The sequence below is a fragment of the Erythrolamprus reginae genome, chromosome 1 (assembly GCF_031021105.1).
Source record: "Erythrolamprus reginae isolate rEryReg1 chromosome 1, rEryReg1.hap1, whole genome shotgun sequence".
Taxonomy (NCBI): domain Eukaryota; kingdom Metazoa; phylum Chordata; class Lepidosauria; order Squamata; family Dipsadidae; genus Erythrolamprus; species Erythrolamprus reginae.
This window is the reverse complement of record NC_091950.1, coordinates 397,630,999-397,647,755: the sequence shown is the minus strand read 5'-3', so window position 1 is coordinate 397,647,755 and position 16,757 is coordinate 397,630,999. Positions and strand designations below refer to the sequence as shown.

Here is a 16,757-nt window from a genome sequence, read left to right as displayed (position 1 = left end):
TACTGAGTCAGGTAATGAATTCCATGCTTCGACAACGCGGCTGCTGAAGTCATATTTTTTACAGTCAAGTTTGGAGCGGTTAATATTAAGTTTGAATCTGTTGCGTGCTCTTGTGTTGTTGCGGTTGAAGCTGAAGTAGTCATTGACAGGTAGAACGTTGCAGCATATGATCTTGTGGGCAATACTTAGATCGTGTTTTAGGCGTCGTAGTTCTAAGCTTTCAAGACCAAGGGTTGATAGTCTGCTTTCGTACGGTATTCTGTTTCGAGTGGAGGAGTGAATGGCTCTTCTGGTGAAGTATCTATTCTCATATCTTTTCTTCTATCCTTTCCCTGATATTTACTACTACATGTTTTTATTCTCTTTAACTTTCAATTTGTATTGGAATAAATAAATAAATAAATAAATAAATAAATAAATAAATAAATAAATAAATAAATAAATAAATAAATAAATAAATAAAGAAAGAAAGAAAGAAAGAAAGAAAGAAAGAAAGCTGAGGCGTTCCTTGGCGCTGCTGAAAAATCTGCCTTGTTCCCCAATGCTTTCCCATTTCTGCCATCGTAAGAGTCCCTCGCTCTCAGCCAGAACTGGGTGTTTGCGGGCTCCTTCCCTTGCTTCCCACCTCCTTTTATGCTAATCTTTTTTTAGGTTGCAGACCAAAGAGGTAGATATAAAAATCTTCAAACAAAAGAACAGAACTGAAGAAGCTTCTTGGATGAGAAGGAAAAACAAAGAAAGCCCAATTGCCTATTAAAAAAACACCTATGGGAGGACCATGAGCTGGATCAATGTTTCCCAACTTTGGCAACTTGAAGATATTTGGACTTCAACTCCCAGAATTTCCCAGCCAGCAAATGCTGGCTGGGGACTTCTGGGAGTTGAAGTCCAGATATCTTCAAGTTGCCAAGGTTGGGAAACACTGAGCTGGATGACAGAAGAATCTCCACAGACATTCAAATGAAAGAATACTCTCTCAAAGCAGTGAACAAATCTTTTTTTTAATACATAAAATGAACAAATCTGCATATAACAGAGAAAACAGCTAGGTTATTCATATTTGATTATTTAATTGGTTGCTCAACAAATCTGCACTCTGTTACAAAATGATAACAAGGTTTGTTGCAGTGGGGGCCAGATGGCTTTTGGGAACATTTTATTCCACAACTGCTACAGCAAGTTGAAAAATATTACTTCCTGTACCCTCCTCCTCTTCAGTGGAGTAACATAGGCTACTAATCCCAAACTCTTTAGGCCTTTTTAACTTAGTTAAAAATACGATAATTTTTCAAATATTTGCGTCAAATTCAGAACAAGGCACCCCGAGTCTTCAGAGAGGGGCGGCACACAAATCTAATATATATATTATATACAGTATATATAAATATATAAGGCAGCAATCAGGAAAAAAATCTGTTTAAAGTACAGTGGTACCTCTACCTAAGAACGCCTCTACTTACAAACTTTTCTACATAAGAACCAGGTGTTCAAGAGTTTTTTTGCCTCTTTTCAAGAACCATTTTCCACTTACAATCCCAAGCCTCCAAAACTGTAACCGGAAAAGGCAGGGAGAAGCCTCCATGGGGCCTCTCTAGGAATCTCCTGGGAAGATACAGGGCCGGAAAAGGCAGGGAGAAGCCTCCGTGGGGCCTCTCTAGGAATCTCCTGGGAGGAAACAGGGCGTCCACCCTCCCTGTGGTTTCCCCAATCGCACACATTATTTGCTTTTACATTGATTCCTATGGGAAAAAATGCTTCTTACAAACTTTTCTACTTAAGAACCTGGTCATGAAATGAATTAAGTTCATAAGTAGAGGTACCACTGTATTTTGATACATTCTGTGGGACTGAACTCAAGTACTCCTTGAAGAGTGATACCGCCTAAATGAGATGCTTATTTGTTCACGCTCTTCTCTCAAATGGAATAGGACTTTGCTTTCTTCTTGCTGAGGCCTAAAGGGATCACTCTTTGCAAAGAATTGTGGGATTCACTTCACCGGGCAGATTTTGAACTATGCCAGTTTGGAGTATTGAAGGTGTAGAAATCATAGACACAAAGACATGATTTCTTGAGCAATGCTTTCTCCAGGTTGGAAATATCTTTCTGGGATGAGCTGCCTCATGTTTAGAAGCTCTCTATTGCTTGGACTTGCAGTTTATTTTTTATAACAAAATTCTTCTGTATACAATTACAATGATTGACCCACCCCAAAGATAGCTAACTAGTAACAGGGTAATATACAGCATAGAAACATAGAAGTCTGATGGCAGAAAAAGACCTCCTGGTCCATCTAGTCTGCCCTTATACTATTTTCTGTATTTTATCTTAGGATGGATATATGTTTATCCCAGGCATGTTTAAATTCAGTTACTGTGGATTTATCTACCACGTCTGCTGGAAGTTTGTTCCAAGGATCTACCACTCTTTCAGTAAAATAATATTTTCTCATGTTGCTTTTGATCTTTCCCCCAACTAACTTCAGATTGTGTCCCCTTGTTCTTGTGTTCACTTTCCTATTAAAAACACTTCCCTCCTGGACCTTATTTAAGCATACAGTTAGATCATACCAATCAAGCAGGTGAGCACAAGATTGCTTAGCTTTAACCTTTTGTTCTTAGCTAGAACAGAAGAGCCGAATAAGTAAGTAACCTTTACCTATATACAGGGAGTAGAGCAGATAACCTTTAAAGTGAAATAAGAGAAGAATGAGATGTTTTATTGACAAGATATGTTTTCCATACAGTAATTGATAATAGCCTATGTTAGGTGCTGGATTAGAAACCAGGAGACTGTGGGTCTTAAACCTCCCTTAGGCATGAAAAGCAAGTGAGTAACTTTGGGTTGGTCACACTTGTCAGCCCAAGCCCCTTCACAGGATTGTGGGGAAAATAGGTGGAAGGGGAAAATAGGTGGCAGAATACTCTAGCAGTGATGGTGAAACTATGGCACGGATGCCGCAGGTGGAGCCATACCAGCTGGCACACGAGCCGTTGCCCTACCTCAGCTCCAACGTGCATGTGTGTGCTGGCCAGCTGATTTTTGGCTCACACAGAGGCTCAGGGAGGGAGGGGTGTTTTTGGCTTCCAGAGAGCCTCCAGGGGGAAGTGGGAGGGCATTTTTACCCTCTCCCAGCTTCATGAAAGGCTTTGGAGCTTGGTGAGGGTGAAACATGAGCCTACTGGACCCACCATAAGTTGGGAAACAAGCTGTTTCTGGCCTCCAGGAGGTGGGGGGAGGTGTTTTTGCCCTCCCCAGGCATTGAATTATAAGTGTGGGCACTCGCGCATACATGATAGGGTGCATGCATACTCTTTTGGCATCTGAAGAAAAAAAGGTTCACCATCACTGCTCTATAGGTAGTCCTTGATTTATGACCATAATTGAACCCACAACTTCAGTTATATAAGTCATGGCTGCACCCAATTTTATGATCTCTTTTGAGATAGACATTAAGTGAATGTGACAGTCGTTAAGCAAACCAATTGTTCACTATAGTTTTTGGTTGGAAGCTTAATGTAATGCAGGCTTGTGGGGAAAAGATCATAAATTGCAGTCATGTGACCATGGATAATTGCCAATAATTGTAAATGCGGTCCAGCTGCCAAGTGCCCAAAATATGGTTAGGTGACTGCAGGGGGCATGTCAGAATTTCAAAACCAGGTTCCATTTTCAGGATTTATTGTAAATCTATTTACACTATTAAATAAATAAATTGAGGAGTACCTGTAATATCTACATTTGCCACATTGAGTTATATATTAAAAAGGCAGGAAAAAGATCTAATGATAACAACATTAGTAATCTACAAAATGCATGAAGCCATTTAAAGGCAGTCTTGCTGGCTGCCAAGACTGAGATGTGAAATATTTTTCAACCTTACATTGGTTAAAATTCTACCAAAAAAGTTAGGCAGTCTGAAAATTGCTGGAAAAGACTACAGAAGATGGGCACAGTTGAGAACAGGAGGCAGCAGGAGTCATGTTGTAACAGAATAACAATTCACAAATATCACAAATACTGTCACATGTTATCAAACAGTCAGTATCACAAATACTGATTATGCAAAATGCTCACAACCTCCTTGCCATGGATTAATTTAGATATCTCCTTTAAAAGTAGTACTGTATTCAGTTACAAAAAGCATAAAAATAGGCATTAAATAAATAAGTCATATTTAAAAGCCTGCTAAATAATCCAAAAGAATATATAGCTGAAACTGATCCGTTTTCTATCTTTTACCTTCAAGGACCAGCAGCAACCTAAATAGCTGATTATGACTGGGTTGTTATTACTTTGGATCAATCACTTTTAAAGAAGTACAAGACAACCTCTGATGCCACTCGGTCATCCTTATGGAGAAGTTTCCATTGCAAATTCATTACGGCTTCAACAATGGCCAAGCATCTGTCAAAACTCTGTTGGGATACTTTCAGAGCTGTATCTGCCTTGCAACAGTCCACATTGAACTCTAGAGCAGTGTTTCCCAACTTTGGCAACTTGGAAATATCTGGACTTCAACTCCCAGAATTCCCCAGCCAGCATTTGCTGGCTGGGGAATTCTGGGAGTTGAAATCCAAATATCTTCAAGTTGCCAAGGTTGGGAAACACTGCTCTAGAGTACGGCCAAACATCAGCACAGGAAATATTTTATGACATATTGTATTACAGGTAGTCTCTACATACGTCCAGAATTGAGGCCCAAGTTTCTGTTGCTAAGCAAGGCAGTTGAATTTTGCTCCATTTTGCGACCTTTCTGGCCACAGTTGTTAAATAAATCACTGCAGTTGTTAAGTTTGAAATACACTTGCAAAGTAAATCTGGCTTCCCTATTGGCTTTGTCAGGTCACAAAAGTAATCACACGACCCCGAGACACTGCAATTGTCATAAATATGAATCAGTTGCCAAGCGTCCAAATTTTGATTATGTGACCATGTGAATGCTGCAACGGTTGCATGCGTGAAAAAACGGTTTTCAGTGATATTTTAACTTTGAACCATCACTAAATGGTTGTAAATAAAGGACTACTTGTATGTTCTGAAGTGATTTATGATCATTTCATATCATATATTGTTTTATAAAATTTACCATGTTTCCATTCCATGGGAGTCGTAGATCCTGGATTTTGGATTAAGTCTGCAAGTTAGCCCATTTGGGTTTCTTGGTTCAAAAACAGCTGCTATACGATGCATTGTTTTGCTGAGTTAAAGGCTTGTCCTTGATTACAGATCTAGTGTTATCAAGAATTATGGATTGGGGTCTGGCTGAACAATTAAGAAACGCTGGAGGGTGAAATCTATTTCTTATCTGGTGCAATGAATGGATGGCATGGTGTTTGCCAATATTTTAGGGGTGGTGGTGGTGGTGGTAGAATTATTAAATAAATAAATAAACATACATACATACATAGACCAAAGTTCTGTGTTAACCACAAGTAGATTATCTTATTTATCACATGCTATCTAGTTGAATAAATGGAAAGATTTTGAGTGTCTCAATATCTATTTGCTCATTTACGTCAGAAGTGGGAATCTAAGGGCATATTCAATTGTGTACCTTCTTGGAGTCTGCATTGAATAACTGGCAGAACTGAAGCAAATGGTTGGTTGAGCCAGAGCCAAAACTGAATAAGACTCCACAGTTTTGCTTTCTGATGCTCTTTTCCCCCTAACATTTCTCTCATTCTCTAACTCCCACTTCTAACTCTTCCAAATAGCAGGTCACCAGGGAAGGGACTGACAATTTGACCAAAACTCAGAATGGTTCACTTGCATGGAGCTTTTGAAATCAGACCACGAGCCACATACAGCACTAAGTCCACTGCGAAAACTTCCAATCCTGATAGGATCTGTTCAGAAATCCTAGAGTGGCTGGAATGCAATGAAGTTGCAAATGGCAGTGATGAATTCTTTTGGTTGATCTGCATGAACCCAGTGCCCTGCATCAGGAATATGCTGGATTTCAGCATCAGGAAAGAGCCGTTTGATCTCAGGGTAGTTATTGGAACTGCAACAAAGTTGACACAGAAATTGAAAGGAAATGGGAAAAATTGCAGTAAGAACTTTGTGGAGAACATAAATTATACCAATCAGTTTAAGAATAAAATAACTTGTTTATACTATATAAAATAAAGGTAGCTAGTTGTTTGTGAGGGATAGAAACTAAAAGGCTGAAAAAAAAAATCCTCAGTGAAAAAGGATTTCAACTGGCCCTAAAATGCAATGTGGAATGTTAGACCATTTCTGGAAGCCAAAGTTAAAATAGCGAGATTATGGTAGCAACATCCATCAGATCTAAACTTGATTTGATTTTGATTTGATTTTATTGGATTTGTATGCCGCCCCTCTCCATAGACTCAGGGCGGCTAACAACAGTAGTAAACAGCACATGACAATCCAATATAAACAGTTAAAAACCCTTATTGTAAAACCAAACATAGATACAGACATACCATGCATAAAATTGTAAAGGCCTAGGGGGAAAGAGTATCTCAATTCCCCCATGCCTGGCGGCAGAGGTGGGTTTTAAGAAGCTTACGAAAGGCAAGGAGGGTGGGAGCAATTCTAATCTCTGGGGGGAGTTGGTTTCAGAGGGCCGGGGCCACCACAGAGAAGGCTCTTTCCCTGGGTCCCGCCAAGCGACATTGTTTAGCTGACGAGACCTGGAGAAGACCCACTCTGTGGGACCTAACTGGTCGCTGGGATTCGTGCAGCAGAAGGCGGTCCCTGAGATAGTCTGGTCCGGTGCCATGTAGGGCTCTATAGGTCATAACCAACACTTTGAATTGTGACCGGAAATTGATCGGCAACCAATGCAGACTGCGGAGTGTTGGTGTAACATGGGCATATTTGGGAAAGCCTATGATTGCTCTCGCAGCTGCATTCTGCACGACCTGAAGTTTCCGAACACTTTTCAAAGGTAGCCCCATGTAGAGAGCGTTACAGTAGTCGAGCCTCGAGGTGATGAGGGCATGAGTGACTGTGAGTAGTGACCCCCGGTCCAAATAGGGCCGCAACTGGTGCACCAGGCGAACCTGGGCAAACACCCCCCTCGCCACAGCCGAAAAATGTTTCTCTAATGTGAGCTGTGGATCGAGGAGGACGCCCAAGTTGCGGACCCTCTCTGAGGGGGTCAGTAGTTCCACCCCCAGGGTGATGGACGGGCAGATGGAATTGTCCTTGGGAGGCAAAATCCACAGCCACTCCGTCTTATCAGGATTGAGTTTGAGTCTGTTGACACCCATCCAGGCCCCAACAGCCTCCAGACACCGGCACATCACTTCCAATATGGTTGATTCAGCTGTGGATGAAATCATGCTGAGGTTCAAAAGCATCATCTGCAGACACTCAGCAGGACAAAATTTACCATTTGGGAGATGTAGATTATAGTCTACTGTTTACTGGAAATTGTTTGATATGCAATGCAAAAAAACCTTCAAGCTGCAACCCTGCAGGTATTATTTTAAACGATGCTCCAGGTCTCTTACCTAATATAGCCAGATTTGGACCCCCCAAGAAAGAGAGTAGGCCCTAGATAAGATGTCTGGAAGTCAGGAAAACTCATGAGGTCACTCAGATGCTGTGAAATGGCCTCTAGGTTCACACGCCATACATATTGGTCCTCAGCATTCATTAGGTTGGTAAGTAGAAAATAGAGGATGATTGGATCCTACAGAGAAAGAAAATAAGTAAAAGTACTGGGATGATGGCTTAAATGTGAAACATAATCCTTGGGCATGTAATTTGGTAAACTGATTTACATTTTGTCCCTTTAGGATGATCAGACATGCCGGTATCTCTACCTACAAGTGCCTCTACTTACGAATTTTTCTAGATAAGAACTGGGTGTTCAAGATTTTTTTGCCTCTTCTCAAGAAACATTTTCAACTTACAAACCCGAACCTCTGAAACTGTAACCGGAAAAGGTGGGGAGAAGCCTCCATGGGGCCTCTCTAGGAATCTCCTGGGAGGAAAAAGGGCCTCCACCCTCCCTGTGGTTTCCCCAATCACACACATTATTTGCTTTTACATTGATTCCTATGGGAAAAATTGCTTCTTCATAAAAACGTTTCTACTTAGGAGCCTGATCATGGAATGAATTAAGTTCGTAAGTAGAGGTACCACTGTATCTTGTTGTTGTTGTTTTTTTTTAAAAAAACCCAAACTATTTCTTGTCCCACACTTTTGCATGTCTCACTTAGAGAGGTGAAATAGCTTGCATCTGAAATATATAACTTGTGCTCGTTGACAAAAATGCTTTACCTGAATAGTGGGACGCAGCTGTTCTTCTGCCATACGGCGTGCAGTGGAACGAGGAATACCTTTAGGGATATTCACTGCTTTCATGGCAGCAATGAAATTCTGAAAGCCACTGACATCTTTTGTTTGACTAGGACTGATGTCAACACACACTAAGCGCTCCACCAGTTCTGGCTGCAAAGGAACAAATTGGGGTGGGAGTGGAGAGGAGGTCACAGGAATCATCGACTGAAAGAGCTATCACACTACTCCCTACTCTAGACTCTAATAAGAATTCTAAGCCAGGGCAGAGTCAATGTACCAGACAATAATTTTTATTCTGTTTCAGTTTCCATCGCAAACATTGTAAGAAGGCAGCAATTGTGCTCCAGAAAAAAGAGATTTAAACTTTACGTTTGAATAGAATCTATGTCCCCTTCCAGAAAATGGGTCAACTGACTCACAGTTGCTGCACCTATTCTGCATTGTGCTCTTCAAACAGAGTGTAGGGACTAAAAGAGTAAATGTGAAGTTATACTTAAAAATTGTAAAATTGGTTACAAGTCTGTTGTGAGTTCACAATTGTTTCAAATTTTATAATACTGTTATCTTCACCCATCCCAGAAAATTAGATGTTGGCTGTCCTTGTTAATTTGAAATACAGTATGTACATTTTGAGGTAGTTCTTGTCTGTATGTTCTGAACTTGTACAACTGTTTTTAAACCTGGGATTTTGTAGCTAATTTGTGAAAAATTATTATTATTATTTATTAGATTTGTATGCCGCCCCTCTCCGAAGGAATAGAGGAAATATTTTTAAAGCACCTTTTGTGTGCTGTGGCTTGAGACAAAATGCACACACACACACACACACACTGAATGGTAAAACCATAAATTATGCAAAATGAGATCATCTGATATAATCTGTCTCCAAATTGGCCCTCCAGGTTTTCCAATGGTTTCCAATTTCATCATCTTCCCTTTCTTATCACCTTTCTCAGTATTATAGTCTTGTCTAGAGAGCTAGATCTTCATAGTGTTCCAAATATGATAATTATAATTATTATAAAATTATAATTTGAGCCTGCAGATTTGTGCTTTAAGTGGCAGCGCTGGATCAATTTGTTCTATCATTGATTTGTTTTTATATTAGCTATCCATAGAAATTAGAAACTGTTATATTGTTCACAGTATTGTATGACAGGATTCCCTAAAGCATCCATCCATCCATCCATCCATGTATCCATTCAACCATCCATTCGCTATCTATCTATTATGTACAAACCTTTTAATTGCAATGGATGCAAACTTCATGCTCCCCTTTCATCCCTATACACAAATTTCTGGTAATAAAATATTTCTATGTCCTAAGCATTTACTTTTCTCTCAATGATCAACTCTCCTTTTGTCTAAAAGGCCATGTGACTCCAATATCACAGCAATAAAATACCACAAGAAGAAACTAGTCAGAGGTGCGTACCCATTGTAGCGCGAATACCATAGCTGTCTTGCCGCCCATGCTGTGGCCAATTAAGACACACCTACTGAGATGCAGCTGGTTCAGAAAGAGATGGATGTCAGCACTCATGGCTTCATAGGTCATGATGGGGCTGTGGGAACTATCCCCATGGTTGCGGGCATCTACTGTTAGCACCTATCTGGGCAAGAGAAGAAGGAAGCCAGCAGGTTGGCAAAGATAAGGCCTTACTTACTTAAGTATCACCAGAATATATTTCAAACACACAATGGAATTATGATAATCCACTAAGGAACAGTCTAGCTGTTGAATTTTTTTCAGTAACCTTCTAGAGAGATTCTTCAAAGGTAGCTTCATTTAGTGCACAGTTGTGCAGCAAGGTAGTTTAAACATAATGTCACAATTGCATAGATGATTACCTGGCCTGACCACCTCAGAAATTGTTGCAATACAGACATTTGAGTAAGTTGCACAAAAGCTTAATTACTATTTCCATCCATATAGATTCAGGAACAGCTCTGGATCAAAGAAGTTATTCAAAGCTGCAAACCAGGCCTTGTAGGGGGAGTTTATGTTTATTATGTTTATTTAGATTTAGCTCCTTTTAATAGGTTGCTTCTCCAAGTTTACTTTTTATCTCTGTTTCTCTTGCATAATTTTATATATTTATATTAAATACTTAATATAATACAATTATATAATTAATAATATAATTAATATAATTAATATAATATTTATATTAAAATTATGAGAGAGACAGAGAGAGAGACAAAAACCAACCAAGGTTTAAAAGAAGCAATTAACTTAGAGCTTTGGATTTTAATTCCAGACCAATCTGGATTCATTTTGAATCATGGGAAAAATATACAGTATATCTTAGCTAAATTTGCAGACTTCCAAAAAAAAAAAAAAGCATTGCATAAGCTTTGTATTAAGGTCACCAAATTATACAAATCAGCAGAATATCCAGCAGATTCAGTGTTGTAAAAAACAGAACAAATTATTTGAGTTTTTAAAAAGTTCCATTTCTTCTTTTTTATTCATTTTTATTTACTAAATTTATATGCCACCTATCTTGCTATTCAGAATGATTCAGTTTTGATGCATTAGGCACTATTAAGCCATTGTAATCTTTCCAATAGTATCTAGAAGGCTCATATTTTTGTACTCAATGTACTTATTGTCTTAGAACATGAAATCTAATGAGAGAAATCTAGAGGACTCTTAGTTCAGATCAGTCCAGTTCTACTTTCTCATTTAGCTAATGACCACATCCACCTTGTGGTTGAACACGTTGCTTTTGATTAATGTCCTCCTTCTCTCATATACATGCACTTCCCTTGTTCTTCTCTGCAACACTATCTTAACCCTACCTGAATGTTCTGAGGTTGTTTATGAGGCAGTAGACACGATGAAGCTGCAGCAAGAGACATTAGAAAGAATGAAGACTCTCTGTTGTGTTGAATTTAGAGCTACATAAAAACACCATAAAAATTCAATGACTCACCTGAGACAGACTGAAAAATACTTCAGAATGTTCTGTTCAGTTATATAAAATCCTGCAAAAGAACCTCTGACTATAGTATTCAACATAAAAATAGTTTAATAGTTTAATAGTTTATTGGATTTGTATGCCGCCCCTCTCCGGAGACTCGGGGCGGCTAACAGCAATAATAAAAACAATGTACAATAATAATCCAATGGTTCGTTTTTGGCAGCAACTGACTGGTAAACTCATAGCAACCTTTCTCTGGCTGACCATACATCTTTTACCCACCTTGCGACCAGTTTGGAGCACTAATTGTTTTGCGAGGGATGAAAAATTGGATTTGCTTCCAAACAGCCCATGCAGGAAAACAAGTGGAGGATCTGATGAGGGTCCATCAAAAATGGCATAGGATACAGGCACTGGCCTATAAATAAAACACAATTCATGATCAAGTTGATGGTTAGGCCAGCAGACCTAGACTACAAAATGTGGATGACCACAAAGTGGCGGATAGTAACCGAGATATGTAGAAATCCTCCTTGCTTCCATCCCATGGCCTTAACTTTTTCAGCTAAGACTAGTAGCAAGGCTTGCAAAGCCAAATTAAATTAAGGACAGATTTATTAATTACTACTAGCTAAAAAGAATCTCCAGGAAGGTTCTTCAGGAAGTCACCTTGTTTCTTCTTTTAAAACAAGAGTAATTTTACTTGTGCCCTGCTTGTGGATGTCTGAAAGCTTCTATAAGAGTCAGTAAGATAGAATAAGCAAACCATAAACAATATTTTAGTTATTGATGCTCTATCTTTTCTCTTCAGGAGTCTCTGAGGCAGCTTTCTATCAACATAAATCCATTTCACAGAAATCAATAAATAGTAGCATTTTAAAAACAGAATCATCTAAAATATTCTCCATCTGTATGCTGCCATCTACTGGTAGTGATCTTATAGGTTATGAAAGACGCATTACTTTCTCCTATTGACACAGATCAGCCATCATCATATTGAAAGGCTGCCCTTCTCCATAGACTCAGAGTGGCTTACAACAAGAATGAATACAAAAATACAAAAGTAAGACATAGAAGAAATCTAAATCTAAAATGCAGAGGGTGGGAGTGGTAAGAATGTCTGGAGGGAGTTGATTCCAAAGGGCCAGGGCTGCCACAGAGAAGGCTCTTCCCCTAGATCCTGCCAGACCGCATAGCCTAACTGATGGGACCTGGAGAAGACCAACTCTGTGGGACCTAACTAGCCGTTGAAGCAAGAGATGGTCTCGTAGGTAATCTGGTCCTAAGCCCAGTGAAGGGCTATTACATTTTTTACTACCACACTGTGGGCGTGGCTTATGCAGGACACCCTGCATTTTCTTTCAAAGTCTTTCTGTGCAAATTGGGTGCTCTGGGGTGGAGCTCCATTTTTGCTAACCCACTGCGTTCCCCCTCCCCCGTCTGGACAGCAGTCCACCCCTGGTCATAACACTTTAAATACCTATCAAAATATTATACATAAGAATAATAGAAGAGCATGACTATAACTAAACACCAAACTATGTAAAAACAACAATATGGCATTGTTGGTAAATCTTAAAAGTGTTATTTAAGGAATAGATTTTTGACTATTTATATTCATTTATCCACTTCCATATCTGTAACTTTTCCTTGAGATGCTATTTGAAGCTGGTCTGCTTTAAATTTTAGGTTGGTAGGGAACATTATTCTTTTACAGCTGGAAACACAAATATGCGTGGTTAACTGTGGTGGTGGCTTAGTTTACAGGACTCCCAACAAGTCACCATTATCCAGAACTAGCATCCCCCTTTGCTCATATGAGGGGACATGGCAGTAATATGGGGTGCTCTATTCCCCTGCAATAGGTCAGGTTTGGTCTGACCTATTGCAGCTGACCGCCAAAAGGGGGGAGGCTATTGGGACGCCATCATTTTAAATGTTTATCTACAGCAGGGATAGGCAACGTTGGCTCTTCTATGCCTTGTGGACTTCAACTCCTAGAATTCCTGAGCCATACATGCTTAGCTTAGGGATTCTGGGAGTTGAAGTCCATATGTCATAGAAGAGCCAACGTTGCTTACCCCAATCTACAGCCTGTCCTTTCTGTCTCTATGATGACTACATCCGGTCCATGAACCGGATACAACCGGGAAGATGGACGCTTCGTGCACCTGCCAGGCCTTTCCAGGAGCTTCACTCTCCCCTTTCCAAGTTCCACTCCCTTTCCGAGCTCTTACATGGCGGCGCGGCCGGCGAGACCCCTTCTTTCCCGGGCTGTGATACTGAGACGACATCGGAGTGTCCGGGCTCGCGGCCAGCGAAAAGGACAAGGCGGATACCCAAGAGCGCGAAGCATCATTGGCCGGGTCCAGCGGTCACCAAGGTGACAAAGATTAAGATTAATGAAAGGACGGAGCCACAAGATCTACTTCCGGGTCGGTTGCTAAGGTGTCCTATGCCACAGAACGGGGGTGGTTCCATGCTGGCTCAGGAATTCTGGGAGTTGAAGTCCACAAGTCGTAAAAGGGCCGTACCGTTCCTCAAGGCCGCTGCAGAAGAAACTAATACGAACGTCTTGTCCCTTTCAGCTTTGTGGGACACGCTCACCGGCGTTTGTCTGTCACCAGAGGGAGCCACGAATGTTTTGTTGCAAATACTGTAAAGCCAAGTTTCGGAATTGCAGAAAATTCTCCCCCCCCCCCCCCCCAATCAATAAATACATATAAAATATCCAGGAAAACGGTTATGATGGGTAGCGTTCTTAGGGGTAAAAAGATTCCCCACAAATCAGATAAAGTTTTTAGGAAACTGATCCCCATTCATGCCTGTTAATTGCAGGCAAATATATCCGTGGTGCTGAAGTGCGATGCCATTGTTCTGTTCCGCAAAATACAAAATTCCCCAATGTCATGTTTATCCCCGGTATTCCACGGAAATCTCTCATCTATTTGCTAAGTCTGCACTACTGTTACTACTAATTTTTTCTCATCATTCCTATCACCCATCTCCTCCCACTTATGACTGCGTGACTGTAACTTGTTGCTTGTATCCTTAAGATTTTTATTAATATTGTTTCCTGATTGTTTCTTTGACCCCTATGACTATCATTAAGTGTTGTACCTCATGATTCTTGACAAATGTATATTTTCTTTTATGTACACTGAGAGCATATGCACCAAAGACAAATTCCTTGTGTGTCCAATCAAATTTGGCCACTAAAGAATTCTATAGGTTCTATATGTTCTATATCTGAAAAGTAACCTTTTTGAGATTAAATTGGTTCAATCAGGCAGGGGTTCCTAAGATGTGGCCTAGGGATGCATGGATGTCTCTGCGACGACTTTTCAAGCCGTTTATGAAGTCAAATAAATATTGTAAATTTAGTTGTAAATTCTAATTCAGCAAATTGTCTGTCTGTCTGTCTGTCTCTGTCTGTCTGTCTGTCTGTCTGTCTGTCTGTCTGTCTGTCTGTCTATCTATCTTTTTTAGTTTTTTAGACTTTTTAAATGTATTATTGTTATTTTAGATTCTAACTATTAGATTTGTCATTATATATTGTTTTTATCATTGCTGTAAGCCGCCCCGAGTCTACGGAGAGGGGCGGCATACAATTTTAATAAATAATAATAATAATAATAATAATAATAATAATAATATCATCCATCCATCCATCTATCTACCTACCTACCCACCCACCCACTTACCTGCCTACCTACCTACCCGGGGAAATGAGAAACAAAATCTATAAACTAATCCTAAAACCTAAAACCTATTACAGTATTATAAAATCCAATTAAATTCAATTAAAACTAATAATAAAAACCTAAATATTGAAACCATTCAGCCACTTTCATCCATATCGTAAGCATGCTATTTCACCGGCGCAGGATGTCAGTGCTCAGCGGTCCCAGGCCTGCCGGCAAAGGTGTGTTTTTAAACCACCCCCAAAAGGAAGATATAAACATAAACCAAAGCTTTTTAGAAATTCAGGCAACAAGTTTATGTGGAGCTGAAGATCTTATTTCCTGAATTTGGGAGAGACAAACATTTTGCAAGGTTTTGGGTTTTTTTGGCCACCCAAAAATACAAATCACCAAATAATTTAGACAGAAACAATAAAAGTATCTATGGAGGGGAAGGGTTATCAAACCCTTTTATAGAGTATAGAAACAAAAGTTAATATTTGTTATATGTGATGCACCAGAAAGCAACACATCAAACAGTAAGACATTTATTAAGCATGAGAATTAAACAATAGAAAACATTGATCCTAGAAAATATTCCTCAAAGGGAAAATGTATGGTTTTTGTCATTCTTTTCCTGTTCAATTGGTATCTTTCAGAATATATATTTACATGTATACAGTTAGATCTCACTTAACGTTTGATGAGTGAGTATTGGGCAGGTCAGTTTTATGACTGGTTGTGGCATGGTCATGTGAATACAATTTGTGATGTTTTTTGCCAGTTTCCTGCAAAACATGCTCATTCAGATGCATTGGGTCACTTAGCAACCAGAGTGTTTGTTTGACAATATTTGCCTAATGACCTCCACGTTTCCTCAACAACTGCTGCAAAAAAGCCTGGAAAATTACTTCCGGTCATGTTGACCTACAGCTATAGTGACTTAACAATTTTGTTCCTGGGCTGAATTACAGTAGTAAATCAAGGAGTGTCTCTATACAAAGATCTCCAGAATATACTCCCTATTGTTTAGTTGCTAAAAAGGTTGGTTCTTGCTATCAAAAGAAGAATTGACTTCGGTTAAAAAGAAACATGTTTTCCTGAACCTCCGAAAGAAATATGGATGCCATGCTAAAATGCTAACATCATCTTTATTAAAAGGTTAATAATGAAGTCTAAAATTCCATTTAATGCTGGCACTAAAACCAAAATGTTTGAGAACCCTATTCTAGGAAGTACAAAAAGAAAAAAAAATCATATGTGATCGTTCAAAGTTCTTCCCTTTGCCCTTTAAATTCTCCATTATCTCTAAAAAATATGTTCTAGTAAAGGAAATCATTTGAATATTGACTGTTTTGTTCAGCATTGCAAAACCAATCCATATTCATAAAAATGAATGTAGGCTTTAAGCTGCATGAGATGCTGTTTACTGAGTGTTTATTTAATATACATAAAATATAAAAATATTTTACTATTAGTTCACCCAGAAGATTTTAGCTATTGACTGGATTAGTAGTATAATAAATATTAATAGCTTTCAGGCAAGCAAGAGGCCACTTTATTTTAATCATTAGCCATTTCCTGCAGGAGGGAAAGAAAAGTAAATTCTTCCTCCTTCTATCTTTCTATACACAAATCTGTTGACAGTAATATATGGAATTATGCCCACTTTCTTTCTCAAAGAAAGAAATAGCTAATACTAGCTAATGCCACTTATTTAACAAATAAAATATATTGTCAGAGAAGCAGCAGTTACAGTACAAACCAGAGGTACAATCTTATACTCTTTAAGGGTGTGGTTTCATTTCTAGTTCTCCCTTTTTAATTCAGGAAGGAGTTATAAACTGGATATAGTAAGAGCTTATC

General features: G+C 39.2%; 1 protein-coding gene across 1 annotated transcript; it reads right to left on the bottom strand.

Annotated features, from left to right (window-relative positions):
* Positions 1-4,557: 4,557 nt before the first annotated feature.
* On the bottom strand, positions 4,558-13,615 carry ABHD11 (abhydrolase domain containing 11). Its single transcript, XM_070735051.1, has 6 exons — positions 13,446-13,615; positions 11,491-11,626; positions 9,717-9,890; positions 8,261-8,431; positions 7,486-7,667; positions 4,558-6,005 (listed from the first exon to the last, which is right to left on the bottom strand). The coding sequence occupies exons 1-6, from the start codon at positions 13,565-13,567 to the stop codon at positions 5,861-5,863; spliced, it is 930 nt and encodes a 309-aa protein (XP_070591152.1). The 5' UTR covers positions 13,568-13,615; the 3' UTR covers positions 4,558-5,860.
* Between the last annotated feature and the right edge of the window lie 3,142 nt (positions 13,616-16,757).